Below are 14,091 nucleotides of genomic sequence, written 5' to 3'. Positions count from 1 at the left end.
ATTATACTCAGTTTCTTTGAAACTGTTCACTGTTTTCTACTGAATGGGATTTTAAAAGCTGTTAGAATTCGTTGCTGAAACTTCCCAAATTTTTTTCCCCAAAAAAGAGAAAGGTCTATATTTTGGAAATTTTATGAGCTCACCAGTCGTTCCTTTTCACACAGGAGAAATCTTGTCAAGAAGCTAGACATCAACTCCAGCTTCAGTCGGAATCTATAGCTAAAGAGCAGAATGAACTGAAAAACTCCCTGGAAAAGCAAGAAGGGGTAATGTTGACTTTTTGACCACAAGCATGTGAAATCAGCAATTGCTTTATCAAATAGTTTTTGCTAGAATTACACCCAGAAAGAGAAAGACAGATTCTAACTTTCCACAAGACTATACCCAAAACAGATTTCACTTAATAAAACTGTGGACGGTCGCTCCAAGATTAAATAGCTGTTGTGTTCATGTTCATGTTCATGTGTTAACTCAGAAAAGTATGAGCACGGACCTAGGAATGTTGCAATATTCTATTTCTACAACCCAATTCATAAAGTGGGTTTTAAAAAAATGCTCAGTTTCGCTCAGATGATGGATAATGACATAGCAGTGTCCCCTCCAAGACATAATGTTAAAAGCAGCAGCACGAAAATAATACTACATATGGTAAAGATAATACACAGTACTGTTCTGCTTTTCTTCTCTATGTAGATCTCCAAGCAGCTGGCAACAGAGCTTGATTCAGCACGTGCGCAAGTCCTGCAGATTCAAAGTGTCCTGAAAGAAAAAGAGAAGAACGAACAGCAGTTGCAGTTGAAGGTGAAAGAACTGAAGGAATCTTTTGACCAGAAGAAAAAGCAAAATGAAACACAGCAAGCTGAATTGAAATCAGCTCTCTTAGAAAAGGTAAGAGCCCACAGCATACAAAGAGGGTTTGCTACCAGTTTGGATTGATCTGAACATTGCTGTCTTCTGAATAAATTTCACAAAATTAAATAAACCATAGGTATTTATTTCATCGGGACAAGTATTGTAAAGTACTCTGTAAACTGAACAGCGAAGATATTAGCAATAACGCAAGTAGAAAATGTTCATACTTGTATGTTTCCATGTTACTCTTTTATTATGTATAAAGAAAACTCTTCTCGTGTGTGTGTGTGTTAGGCAGAACTGGAGAATAAACTGCAGCAGCAGATAACATTGTCAGCACAAGAGCTTACGGCGGAGAGGGAAAAGATAGCAGAGCTACAGAAGACACATAAAAAGACCCAAGAGAACATGGAAAAACTTCAGTTGGATTTTTATGGCAAAGAATCTGAGCTCTTGGCTACACGACAAGATCTTCAGGTACATTACATCACTTTTAAGGCTATAGGGCATCTTTTCCCACTGTGTGCAGTGTATTGTTCCTGTGCCTTTTAAATTGGCAATTAGAGGATACAAGTGGAATCGGCAGCAAAATACTGCAGTGTGGAATGCTCCTGTTCTCTCTTCCAATTTCTCTTTTTTGGAAAAAAAATGTTAGTGTCTAAGGTGTATACACTGCAAAGCATTTGTAAGGAAACAAGAAAGACCTTGATAAAGTGCCTGTTATAGTGCTAACTTTGAGGGTAAAAAAACTATAAATACAGAGTTGTCTGAACTATGATAATGGCACCCTCTGCTGGAATATTTGGGAGAAATACTTCTGATTTGTGTTTTTTTCATTTTCCTTATAACTAAAGCTATAGCAGGATTTAAGACATTTTTAAATTAAACTTGCTTTATACTTAAGTCCTCTAGCCACCGTATATGTAATCCTGAACACAACTAATGGAAATAATTATAACCAACAGCAGCAGAAGTATCATCCTCTAACAATATTACATATTTAAAGTTTTTTGGTATTATGCTGGACATATATGGCTTTTGTTTTGCATTCATTGAGAGTTAGCCCGCTTTGATCATTAAAGCAGTAAATGCTCATTTCAATGCAGGTGCAGTGTTGGCCACATTTATTTATTAGAAATATATATACCTAATCTTCTAACTGAAGTTCTCAAAGCGGATTTCAATCTATTCAAATTATAAGACTGACTTACAATGTTGGAGTCCTTCACCTGATCTATGGCTTCTGTCAGTCATAGTTTATGTCTCCCGGCAGCAGATGCAAGAGGCATGGAGTTGGGGGCAAAAGTGCTTCAGGCCCTTTATGATACATTAATATTATGTGATCTAGGGATCTATTAGAAGTTGGGGCAAAGGGAAGAAGACGACCTCAGGTTCTTCTCCCCCACCCCCGCTAATATCGTTTGGCATCCTCCATTCACTCCCCACTCCCACCCAAATGATTTCCTTTCTCTTCATCCTCACATTATTTTAGCTACTACTTCTTTCATTGTCTGGGAGAAGGTGTACAGGAAAACACATACCTGAAGTTTCCTCTGCAAAATTGAATGAATAAAATAATAGATAGTTTATGGCACAATCTGCTGTTCAGCTGTGCTTATTAGAACTAAGGAACAAACACATCACAACTTATCTGGCACTAGGGAGATGGAATGGCCCAACTTCCGTCCAATGTCTAGAGATTTTGAAATGGCTATAGGAGAGTAGCTACGACTGCAGCTGTTTGCGTGGTTTGTATGGCAGCTTGTGCAGAGACCCAAATCAGAAGTGAGGGCCCTCGAAGACTCAGATGACGTGTGTCAGGGGAAGTGGGACGATGGCATCAGTGCAAAATAATCCTTTTATTTGCACTCTAAATTTTGTATCAGCATTTATTAATATTATTTCTTCATGTTTGTATTCGGAGCTGAATTGGAAAGGACTTTGTTGCATATTGCTAACAGGTTTTTTTTACTATTAAAATCAACTCCTGTTTCTTCACATTAATGCATAATCATAGCTGCTACTGTGACTGACTGGCTGCAACTTCAGCTGTGTTTTTCACAAATTCAGTCCACAGAGGAGAAGCTTGCTTTGGCCCAAGAAGAATTGGTTTCAAACAGAAATCAAATTAGTAATCATAATCAGTTGATCAAAGAACTTAAGACTGCAAGATCTACATTAGAGCAGGATGTGTCCAATAAAGAACAACAACTGAAAGAGCAGAATAAACTGCTACAGGAAATACAGAAAGACAAGGTAATTTATTTTTTATTTAATGGTGATATGCCATGTGGCTATGGTTCTATATGCAATTGTTAAGTTTCATTGAAGCTTATTTATGAGGAAACGTGCATGTTTTCACTGCTAGACTAATTTGTCATCATTTGGTTAGAAGGTGATGTTTTTCTGCCATGTCAAAATCGATACTGTTAGAATATGTATGTAGAGTAGAAATACATTAGAACAGAATTTTAAAGAGGCAGCTCTTTACCGCCAGAAAATGATCATTGCTCTCTAAATCAATTAAAAGTGGTCTCTTAAAAATACCTGTCCATTTCCTCTGCTTCAAGGCTGGAAAAGAAATGGATCTGGCTAACGAAAGATCTAAAACAACTGAGCTTCAGAACATAAGCACCAAACTGGAAAAAGAAAATTCCAAACTAAGAGAAGAAGCCAGAACCTGCAAACAGGAATTGGAAAAAGTATGTTGAGATGCTACTCCATTTATGCTGGGTCTCTTCTTTTGTTCAGCGTATTATCATTCCACTCAAAAGTTCCCTGCCTGCTTACTCTGGTGAACTTTCTCACCTTTCTGGCCAACTTCATTTACCCTTCCGTATCTGTAGACCTTGTGTTGGTTTTTAATTCATGTTCCCTTCTTAAAGCTGTGAGTGCTACTTTTTACTTTACCTCCCGAGTTTAATCCTTCCTACAGGTGCCTTTTTTCAGGTCCAAATTACAGATTAAACTGCCAACATTTATACCTTGGAGAAAAAAGCAGCTATATCTTCTTTGGGATCAGATAGCAATGGGCTGAGGTGGTGGGTGGGGAGAATGGATTTCCAGCATTAAATTATGATGGGGCCTAATCAGAAGCATGTCCTTGCTCTGGGCCCCTGGCTGCTTTTTCTTCAAATGAAAACAGCCAGTTTAAGCATGTTTTTTTGGAAAGCGTTTGTAACATAAGATGTATTCCTCCCCCACCCCAGTCAATTGCTGACTGTGTCCATTTATGTTTGTATGCTCTCTGACGCTGCATATGTTGCACTCTGGTCAGTGACCGAAATAAATCGATTCATTCATTCATTCATTCATTCATTCACTCAGCTTCTCCTACCTGCCTGCCAGCAGAACGTCTCCTAACCTTCCCCCCCCCCCAAGACCCCTTGAGATGTGAAATTGAGCTCCCCAAAATATTGTAAGCAGTTCGACAAATGGTTAGGAATGAGGCAAAAAGACACATTCATCTGGTTTTTAAACTTAACCTGTTAAAATATAGAAAATAACTCACTTGAATTTTTGTCTTGTTCTGTGCTGAGAATTATACTTTTTCATGGGAAATAGTATGATTTCAGATTAGCTCTCACCCAAGTATTATTTTTGTCATTGTAAATACTGTATGTTTTTAACAGGAGATAACAAATTTAAAGGATGCCAAACAACTACTGATCAAGCAGAAACTGGAATTGCAGGGAAAAGTTGATAACATTAATTCGGCTCTTGAGCAGGAGAAAAAGAACCAAGAAGTTATCAAAGATCAGTTGAAAAAGAGAGAAGAAGAAATGAAGAAGAAATGTGCTGAGATTGAGGCAAAACTGGTTGGTATATCTATTATGAGAGTACTTAATATGTATCCATGCTTAAATATGTTTAAGCATCCGTTCAGCAGTTTCAGCTTTTGTAGCTGGAGTCATTCAGGGTGCCGCCCTCCCAGGTCAGGTGGAAAAGTCCAGCAAGGTAGAGGGAGGTCTTTCAGGACTCACAGCCAAGATGGTCTCTTATCTATTATCAGAATCTTTTAATTCAAGATATTTAACCTGCTCAATTTAACTTACTATGTATCAGGGAGAATTCCATATTAAGTAAGACAAAACACACAGGCTTCTATCCTAATTTCCCATGAGCAGAACTCCACTCATGAGATACCATTGCTGGTGGAATGAAGAGAAAGTTTTTTTCACTGATTTCTCCTTTCTCCTTTCTCACTGGCTTCCCCTGTTTATTTCAAAAATCTGCTCTGGTGGTTGGAGGGACAGTGTTGTAGAAGGCTGAGGTGGAAATTACTTACTCCCATCTTCTGCCATTGGATTCGAGTCACTTTTATGAAGGGAAGCAATTTGGGATCCTATAGGGACGCGGGTGGCGCTGTGGGTTAAACCAGAGCCTAGGACTTGCTGATCAGAACGTTGGTGGTTCGAATCCCCGTGACGGGGTGAGCTCCCGTTGCTCGGTCCCTGCTCCTGCCCACCTAGCAGTTCGAAAGCATGTCAAAGTGCAAGTAGATAAATAGGTACCACTCCGGCGGGAAGGTAAACGGCATTTCCATGCGCTGCTCTGGTTCGCCAGAAGCGGCTTAGTCATGCTGGCCATATGACCCGGAAGCTGTACGCCGGCTCCCTCGGCCAATAAAGCGAGATGAGCGCCGCAACCCCAGAGTCGGCCACGACTGGATCTAACGGCCAGGGGTCCCTTTACCTTTACCTATACCTAGTTTGGGATCCTAGCCAGGATCTCATTATTTTTTCCATAGCAAGAAGAGTTAGATATGCAGAATGGGGTGGCTCCCTCTTTGGCTACAATCCCAGGGGTAAAATATCATCTGAACAGACCTTTTGTTGTTGTTGTTGTTGGAATAAGGAAAATACTTACATTTTAAAAATGTTTTTATTGACTTAGCAAGCTGAGAAAAAGGAAAAAGATGAGCAATATAAAAATCATGAGGAGGCTGAGGGTAAACTCAACATGCAGATCACAGCTTTAAATGAAAATCTGGGTACGGTGAAGAAAGAGTGGCAAAGCAGCCAAAGAAGAGTTAGTGAATTAGAAAAACAAACAGATGATTTACGTGGAGAGATTGCAGTTCTGGAAGCCACAGTGCAAAATAACCAAGATGAGAGGAGAGTGCTGCTGGAAAGGTAAGTCAGTGAATTAGAGGCAGAATAATATGGTTTTGGTGTGTGTATGTGGTGACTTCTGTTTTTTATAATAGAATGAGGAAAACTTCCTATTGTGTAATTTTGTGCTAAAAACAAATTATAATGGAAATAAATAAGCTTATGCAGTCAGAATAAATCACCCAAATTGACAGAGAAGCTAAAAATTCTAACACTGACCCCCCCCCCTTTTATGTGAAATTTAGACTGCCCTGTGCATGTACTGCATTTGGTGACTTACTCCTGGAACATAACTAGCCACTTGACACAGGAAGCCAACTCAGTTCTTGTTCAATGTAGACTTTTTAATGGCCTTATTTGTTTCTACAACAAGGGAGGTTACCTTACTAGTATGGTTGAAACCATGTTGGAATAGGGATTCACACAGTTTGAAATGTAGCTTCAACTCAGAAAGTGTTGGAGTGGAATAGTTTTCTCACTAATATAAAGGAAACCAAAAGGATCAATTTCCCCCCTCGGTAGCGGGTGCAGTTATGAGATTAGAGGTTGGCTGGCAAGCTCTACGGTATGTGGCCTTGAAGACGAAGCTCTGGCTCTGGCTCAAGCTTTGTTTTAAACCAGTGGGTATTGCCCCCTTGATATTGAGGGACGATTTCCAATCATCATGGGAAAGGGAGGTCACTAACGAGGTTCAATCCTGCGGATTGTCTCATCTTTACTTTGAGTCTATGACGTACGATCAAGCTAGAGCTGTGATCTCCCGGAGACTGAGTGACATTGCTAGACAAGAGGACATAGCCCAGGTAAAACCAGGGATGTTCCTAGGGGACCAGATCTATCGGACCATACCAGCCCCCTACCTTGCAGAAATCCACTATGTGGAATACCGCAGACTTTTTACAGCGGCTAGATTAAATGTCCTTGACTCTGCGATATTGTGGGGAAGGTACAGGGGAGTACCATACGCCCAGAGAACCTGTCATTGTGCCATGGGTGTGGTTGAGTCCACTGAACACATTCTCTTGACTTGCCCTTCTTATGCAGAGCTTAGACAAAATTTTATAGACCCACTTCTATGTCAATTTAGCTCCTTACCTGGAGAAAACCAGGTTTTACACTTGCTGAATAATGTCGCTAGAGCTACACCTTCCTTGGTGGCCAAATTTCTTTTTTTAGCTTTTAAGCGCCGCAAGACTATAATTGACTGTATTGATATGGGGCTATCTGTTTAGCCCATTTTAGTGTTGGCTAAGCTCTAAAATCTTCTTGGATGTTTTAACTGTGTATTGACAATTGTACTTTTTTCTGACTGACGGTCGAATAAAAGGTTGATGATGAATGATGGTTTTATTTTTCCTCAGTTTACAGCATTGTAATAGCATTGTGATTTCTTCCTTAGGTGCCTTAAAAGTGAAGGAGAAATTGAAAAACTTCAGAGCAAATTGATGGATGCACGAAGAAAACTGGATGACACTACTGCAGCCATGCAAGAGCTAGGCAGAGAGAACCAGTCACTGCAGGTATTTCATTTTGGTGCCTAAAGACAGACTCTGCGCTACCTTTAAATTTATTAAAGTAAACAGTGCTCTTTGCTAAGTTGTTCAGGTGAGTCAAGTAGATGGATAGAGGAGAGGAACCAAATGTGGTAAGAATGATGTGGTTATGTGTAAAATTATATGTAACAATTCTGGGTTGGGAGTACTGTGTGTGGGTGTGTAGAACACTTGCTGTTGAATTTCCATGAAATAGCTTTGACGTGATTTGGGTTTTCGATTTAATGTTCATAAAAATCTCTGCTCTTACATTTTATAGATCAAACATTCACAAGCCCTGAATCGGAAATGGGCTGAAGATAATGAGGTTCAGAATTGCATGGCCTGTGGGAAAGGTTTTTCCGTAACAGTAAGAAAGGTATGTATGTCTGGGAATATCTTCTGGAGAAGTGTGTGTGTGTGTAGAGAATTCTTTTTGTGAAAGCAGCAGTGAAGCAGTGGCTGTATTTCCAAAAAAATATATGGTTTAGCGTACTGTGAATGAGCTGGAACAAACCACAGGTTCACATACCAATCTCCATTTTCCATGCAGTCAGGAAGAGAGGTTGAGAAGTTGCTGCTTTCTTTTAACTACAGTATTTGTATTGTTTGGTGCAACAAAGTGATTTAATATTAACTGGTTAATTTCAAAGAAACAAACACCAGTCTCTGGCCTTTGAAGCTGACTTGTTGAAGTTGGCTGTGGATCACGTTCATCATTCTGAAAACACAGGAAGCTACAGTTAACAAAAAAGTGGAAGCAAAATTTTGAAACTGCCCCCTGTGGAGGAGAGGGGAAGGTGGGAGCACATTGGGTTCAAGGATCACTGTGATATATCGTGTTTTTCCATCTATAAGATGCCTCCATGTATGACGCCCCCTATTTTTGGGAACTCAGATTTAAGAAAATGGGGGGAGACACTGTGTATAAGATGCCCCCTAATTTTTGACATTATTTTAAAGGAAAAAAACCTAGTCTTATACATCAAAAAATATGGTACCATGGTTTAGCATGATGTGCCATCACAGCCAATGTGTGTTAAGGAAGCATTTTTAAAAGGTGATTGTTTAAAATGAACTTTTTGGTGATGTCTGGCAGATTTATATAAGGGAAATATTTGTATAAGCCTCATTCTTTCTTTTGTAAGCAATGCAGTGAGAGACTTGTCAGTACAAGCTGTGTTCAGGCCTTGTATATTTTTGTACAACTTGATTCAGTCTGCTCAGCCTGGCAATGGGCATCTTCCTCCCTTGTCATTTGAACGGATACTTGCAGGTGCAAACAGTTACAGGATTATGAGGAGAGCAGTGTGAAAGTGAGGTTCACAATAACAAGTTGGTTTGGAGCACATAGGAGTGGAGAGCATGTTCATGAAGACCAAGCCGTGGCTTGGCAATTATATCTTTCCCTGTATATAATTGTTTTGTTTTTCCTGTTTCACAGCATCACTGCAGACAGTGTGGAAATATCTTCTGTGCCGAGTGCTCAGCTAAGAATGCCTTAACTCCTTCTTCTAAGAAACCCGTTCGTGTCTGTGATACTTGTTTCAACGACTTGCAAGGATAATTACTCACAGCTCTTAAATGTTATGCTAGAATAAAGTTTCTGTTATGCACTTCGTACAACACTCAGACTACTCTTTGGTTTGGGTGATGATTGTAACAATGGGCAAAATTATAGTATTGTTGAAAATATACATATAAAAAAGTCAAACAATTGTACTTCTTGTGAGGCTGAAATTATCTATGGCTTGTTTGGTTTTGATCCTACAAGAGCTTCTGTGTCTAGTTTATAAGTCCCCAGTAACTTGTAAATAAAGTTTAAACAGAGGAGTAACAATGTATTTTTTTAATCCTAATTTCCTTGTTTAAAAGTAACACATTTTAAAGTAAACACATTTGCAGGGATTTTGTGTATCAAATGCTGCTGCTCTAACGGGATGGTTACAGTTTAATAGCTTCATTGAAGTGTGAAAGATACGTAGCAGGCCCAAACAAGCAGCTTTTTTGCTTATTTCTTTTATTTTCTCACACTCTGGGGATTCCACTTACAGTGAATGCCTAGATAGTGGGAAACTGTCTTGAAGGTTTTAAACTTTTCAGGATGTTTCACTACAGCGTCACTATATACTTCACTGAAAATGAAAGCAAGTGTCAAGTGTGTAATGTATGCTTGACATCTCTAAGAATACTGTTCGTCATATCAAAGGTACTTAAGTGGACTACATCATCCTTAATATGCAAGGTCTTACTCTGAAACTTTTTGAGGTTGGGCCATGTTTTTGCTGCATACCTTTTCAGAGGTCTTCTGCTTAGTTAATTTTATTATTATTATTATAAAATCTTTGTTGTTGTTCAATTCCCTTCACAGGAAACACTGCATGGAAGTTCCCAGGAAAAAATACTGTGAAGTGTGGGAATTAAAAAATACAACATTACGAAAGAAAGTAGTCACCTTGGAATTCTATCTTTCTCAGTGTAAATTTTTGTCTCCAGTTTCTTAGTTCTTGCTAGAGATTTGCCATACCTCCCTGCCAAATGGAAGTGAAATTCCAGGTTCTGCTAATGGCTTTAAAGTAACTGAGATTCCACCACCAAGAGCCTTTCTCTTGCTTTAATGAGGTACATCTCAGTCGTAGGTTTTATAGTACAACGGTGTCATGTTTCGTCCAAATGAGAAGGTACTGAAATTGCCCTTTTAAAATCCAATCTTTTAAAGATTGGACTTAGGCAGGAAATGTCATCTTTCAGCCCCATCTTTTCTTCTCTTTTGATTTGAGAGGCGAGGATAATATACATACTTCTATGCACATTGTAATCACACAAAATAATGTACTTTGTAAAATTTAGAGTGACTAAAATACAGCATGACATTTAAAATTAACACCTTTTGGATATGTGGTCTATTTAAAATGCTATGAAGGAAGTGATGCCAGCAAGGAAGAATGTTGTAGGCTGAGAAATGGAAGTACAGCACTAGGAAGAAATGGAGAAGCAAACAGCTTAACACAAATATATTTGTAGAGGAGTCATGGCTAGCATGACCTTTGCACTCAGAAGGTCCCAAGTTCAATCCCTTATGCCTCAAGATAAAAAATGTTTCATACTTTCCAGGTCCAGCAAATACCATTTTTTTGCCTGGAACTTTTGAGAGGCTGCTGACAACGGGAGCAGACAACATTTGATCCAGTGGCCTGATTTAGTATAAAGCTGCATTATCTGTTCAAAAATGTCCAGATGAACAAGTACAAATAGGATGTATGAAACATTAATTTTTTTTTGAGTTGGATATGCATGCTCCATATGAAAAATTTACATCTAATCATTCAGCGGCTACATGTGTAGACATTTCCCCCATTTACTTGGTGTGTTTTTTTTAGGACTAAACGGTAAAGTAATATCCGGAGCATCTACTAAGGTAATTGGGAATTATTAGGGATTTTACTTGATTAAATAAATCTTAGTTGATTAATCACACCAGTTTTATTCAATTAAACATGCTTATGAATAAATTAAAGTTTTGAAGGAAAAGAGTATTTTGGTTTTAGATGATGCTCGCATGTGTTGCAGCAGGCACCATCTTAGAAAAGCCGTCCTTTGTTCTGTGCAACAGAATGGGGAGAGGCCTTTGCCAGTCATAGTTTTTGTAAGTACTTGCATTCAAAAGAATATCTGAAAACCATCTGCTCCCTCATTCAAACAGATGAAAATATATTGAAATGGTTTGATTTGTTAATTGACAACACATCGCAGCCCTAGAAGTTGCAAGCGTATACATGGAGGCAAGGGAAAATCCATTTTGTTCAGAGAAAGAGCATAAGGTTGGATCCGTAGTTCAGAAATTTGAGCTACTTCAGTGGAAACGCCCCCTAAGAACCTCAGGAAGGGGAAGATAATAGCATTGTCACTTGCACTATGCACTTTCTTTCTCGTGTAACCAACATAATATGCAAGAAATGAAACAGCTGTTTTGCAAGAATTGTTGTAGTAATTGGTCCACAAAGCTATGTATTCTCAGACGAGTGTTCATTGAAATTCCTAGTAACTTCATTTTTGTTAGGAATATTGCATCCTTAATTCTTAAGTGCTCTAGAGGACACGTGTATATATAGCAAAGGAATTTACATGGTTTTAACAAGCATTGTTTGACTTAAGAATCGAAAAATGTGGACATAGCAATTTTGCACATTTGTAGTATTAGTTGACTGGTTTCCATAGTTCATGTTCATGCTTTTGTTTTCTTAGTATTGAGTTTCTCTGGAATTTACATGGATGGTCTGTTTTCCAGGCCATAGCAATAAGTGCATACAAAAATCCCTATACCTAAGAGCAGACATGTTTGTGTTCACATTCTGTTTTGAACTGCTAGAAATCTTAAAACCAGTATACTACTTAAGAGTAGTATGCATTTATAAAATAGTTACAATTTTACAATGCTGCAATTGGTCAGCATTGACTATTCTGTCTTGGTTAATGGAGTGATGCAATATTCTATGCAGTCATTGTACAGCAGGCAAATGGAAAGGTTTTCACCCAATTCAGTAGAACATATCTGATGGTAGGAAACTAATCTGTTTTCTCTTGTGTGCCAATTAAAGAGCCACTAAATTCAGTGAAGACTTCTTTCTTAGTCATCGTTCCCTCCTTACACCCCAATATGGAAAAGTTTTACTACTGGTTTGAGTTTTAAAGTATCTAAATACATTGTTCATTGTTGATATATAAACAGACTGGTGTGGCAGATCCAGATTTCCTAGTGTTGGTGCGTATACAATGTACATTCTACCATGTGGTTAAATCCCAACTCTCGTCACCAAAGGGATGAGAAAGAATGTCATGTTGGGTTAGCAAACACTGAAACCTTTTATAATAGAAATCTGTCCAAAATGCTGCTTGTATAGGATTTGTCACTTTTGTAATAAAATTATTATTAAAAAACCCCTTTAAAATAAACACATAACCCCCCCTTTCATTCTGACACTTGATGCCACTATGTAAGATTTCATTTAAACTACCTCTTGATATGAAATTCAACTTTAGTGCATTTTGATAGGATTCCTTCACTATAATGTTAGGTATGATTTGTGGTAACTGCCAAATTTTCCAAGTGTTTTGTCTCACCAAAAATGTAATATTTGGGTATGTATGCTAATGTAGTTTCCAATTATTCTAGGCTCACTTGTGCTCTTTTGACCTATGTAGTTTAGTTCTACAAACTTGTAGCTGTTGGACAGGAATGAAACAATCAATTCAAGCTGTCCTGGTCATAAGTCTGTTGGACTTTGTCACCTGTATGTAATATTGGCAAACTGGATACTGGTTTAAACATGAACATGCCATTAAATTAGCCTCTTGTTTGCAACAGTCTAGACAAGAAGTTGACAAATGCTAGTAAGCTTATAATGGATGTTTGCCACAAAGTGTACTGTCCTGTTGGCCTCTTTTTAATGATTGGTTTATTATGGTCGCAGATGTGAATATTGTGCATAATATTTACTGATTTTTATGTATAATTGTATAAATTAGAATTGGAAAAATTCTGTGCTTACCTTATATTTACAGATGTTTTAAGGTAGCCTTACCTACACAACACTGCACTTCTTTTTCAACTGGACCCTTAAACTCACATTATCTGTAGATAGTCTTGCATGACCATTTTTATCAGTTGGATTCTCTCAAGTCCTCCTCTCAGTGGGTGTGTTTATGACTTGTGGTCATGTAGTTGTGCCTTACATTGTGAAAGAGTTTAGTTCAGTACGCACTGTAATCCCTAAACTCTGCATTTGGAAAGTAATGAAAGCTGAGGAGTGACACCCTACATCAGCTAATTCTGTATGAAATAACGTGAGTGGAAATGTTACTTTTGTATTCTAATCTGTTATTGGGCTGAAATAAAATTAGACATTTCTAATAGACCATTTGCAGTGACTTAATTTGCTGTGCTTTTGGTGTCGCTGTAGCCACTTTTATTCATTTGCAAATTCAGATAGTGGTTAGGCAAAGTTGAGTAGTATCCTTTTGGTGTTACATCATGAACATAATTGTGGTAAAGGTGATAAAAATGGCTCTTCTGATTGGTGCCATTCTGCTTCATTCTACAGTTCTTTGAACTAATAACTACTGAAGCCGTGTGGTTCTTAACCAGAATTTTACAAAAAAGTGTATACCTCAAAAGTATGTGCAACCCCGTTTGGTGTTGTATAGTCAGTATGAACTGATTTTACCCCGCGGCTTTAATTGGGGGTTGGGGTAATTTTTTTCTGGAACGCTACAGCCAGAAATTACAATTTCTCAGTTCTTAGTTTAACCCCATTCCAAGTTGTGCAGGTATCTCTCTTTGTAGCATAATGTTGATGAAATTTCTTCAAAGCACTGATGAGGTGGGGAAGGTAATCTCAAGGTGACCACACTGCTTAAAAATGAGTTGTGTGATTCTATAATCTAATGTGAGAGGTGTTTTTGTGAAGATCAGTGTTAGACTGTTACTTTGTTTGACATTTTGGTGGTTTCTGAGGTAGGAAAAAATTGTGCAGATTTTCTTTCTTTCATAACCCGGTAGTATTTGATCAAAAAACAAAATACTCTGATTTAAG

General features: G+C 38.2%; 1 protein-coding gene across 2 annotated transcripts in view; it reads left to right on the top strand.

The window, feature by feature from the left end:
- Positions 1 to 13,411, top strand: part of EEA1 (early endosome antigen 1) — a 54,579-nt gene extending 41,168 nt beyond the window's left edge. For both annotated transcript variants that reach the window (XM_082240937.1, XM_082240936.1), the window contains 10 exons: positions 165 to 266; positions 694 to 888; positions 1,147 to 1,329; positions 2,923 to 3,108; positions 3,423 to 3,554; positions 4,485 to 4,670; positions 5,749 to 5,987; positions 7,366 to 7,486; positions 7,779 to 7,877; positions 8,943 to 13,411. In XM_082240937.1, the coding sequence (XP_082097063.1) occupies positions 165 to 266; positions 694 to 888; positions 1,147 to 1,329; positions 2,923 to 3,108; positions 3,423 to 3,554; positions 4,485 to 4,670; positions 5,749 to 5,987; positions 7,366 to 7,486; positions 7,779 to 7,877; positions 8,943 to 9,065 (1,566 nt within the window). In that variant the 3' untranslated portion in view covers positions 9,066 to 13,411. The remainder of the gene's footprint in view (positions 1 to 164; positions 267 to 693; positions 889 to 1,146; positions 1,330 to 2,922; positions 3,109 to 3,422; positions 3,555 to 4,484; positions 4,671 to 5,748; positions 5,988 to 7,365; positions 7,487 to 7,778; positions 7,878 to 8,942) is intronic.
- Positions 13,412 to 14,091: the final 680 nt, after the last annotated feature.

The sequence above is a fragment of the Podarcis vaucheri genome (genome assembly GCF_965113315.1).
Source record: "Podarcis vaucheri genome assembly, chromosome: 10".
Taxonomy (NCBI): domain Eukaryota; kingdom Metazoa; phylum Chordata; class Lepidosauria; order Squamata; family Lacertidae; genus Podarcis; species Podarcis vaucheri.
Note: the sequence above shows the minus strand (reverse complement) of the source record. Positions and strands in the feature narration are given on the sequence as shown.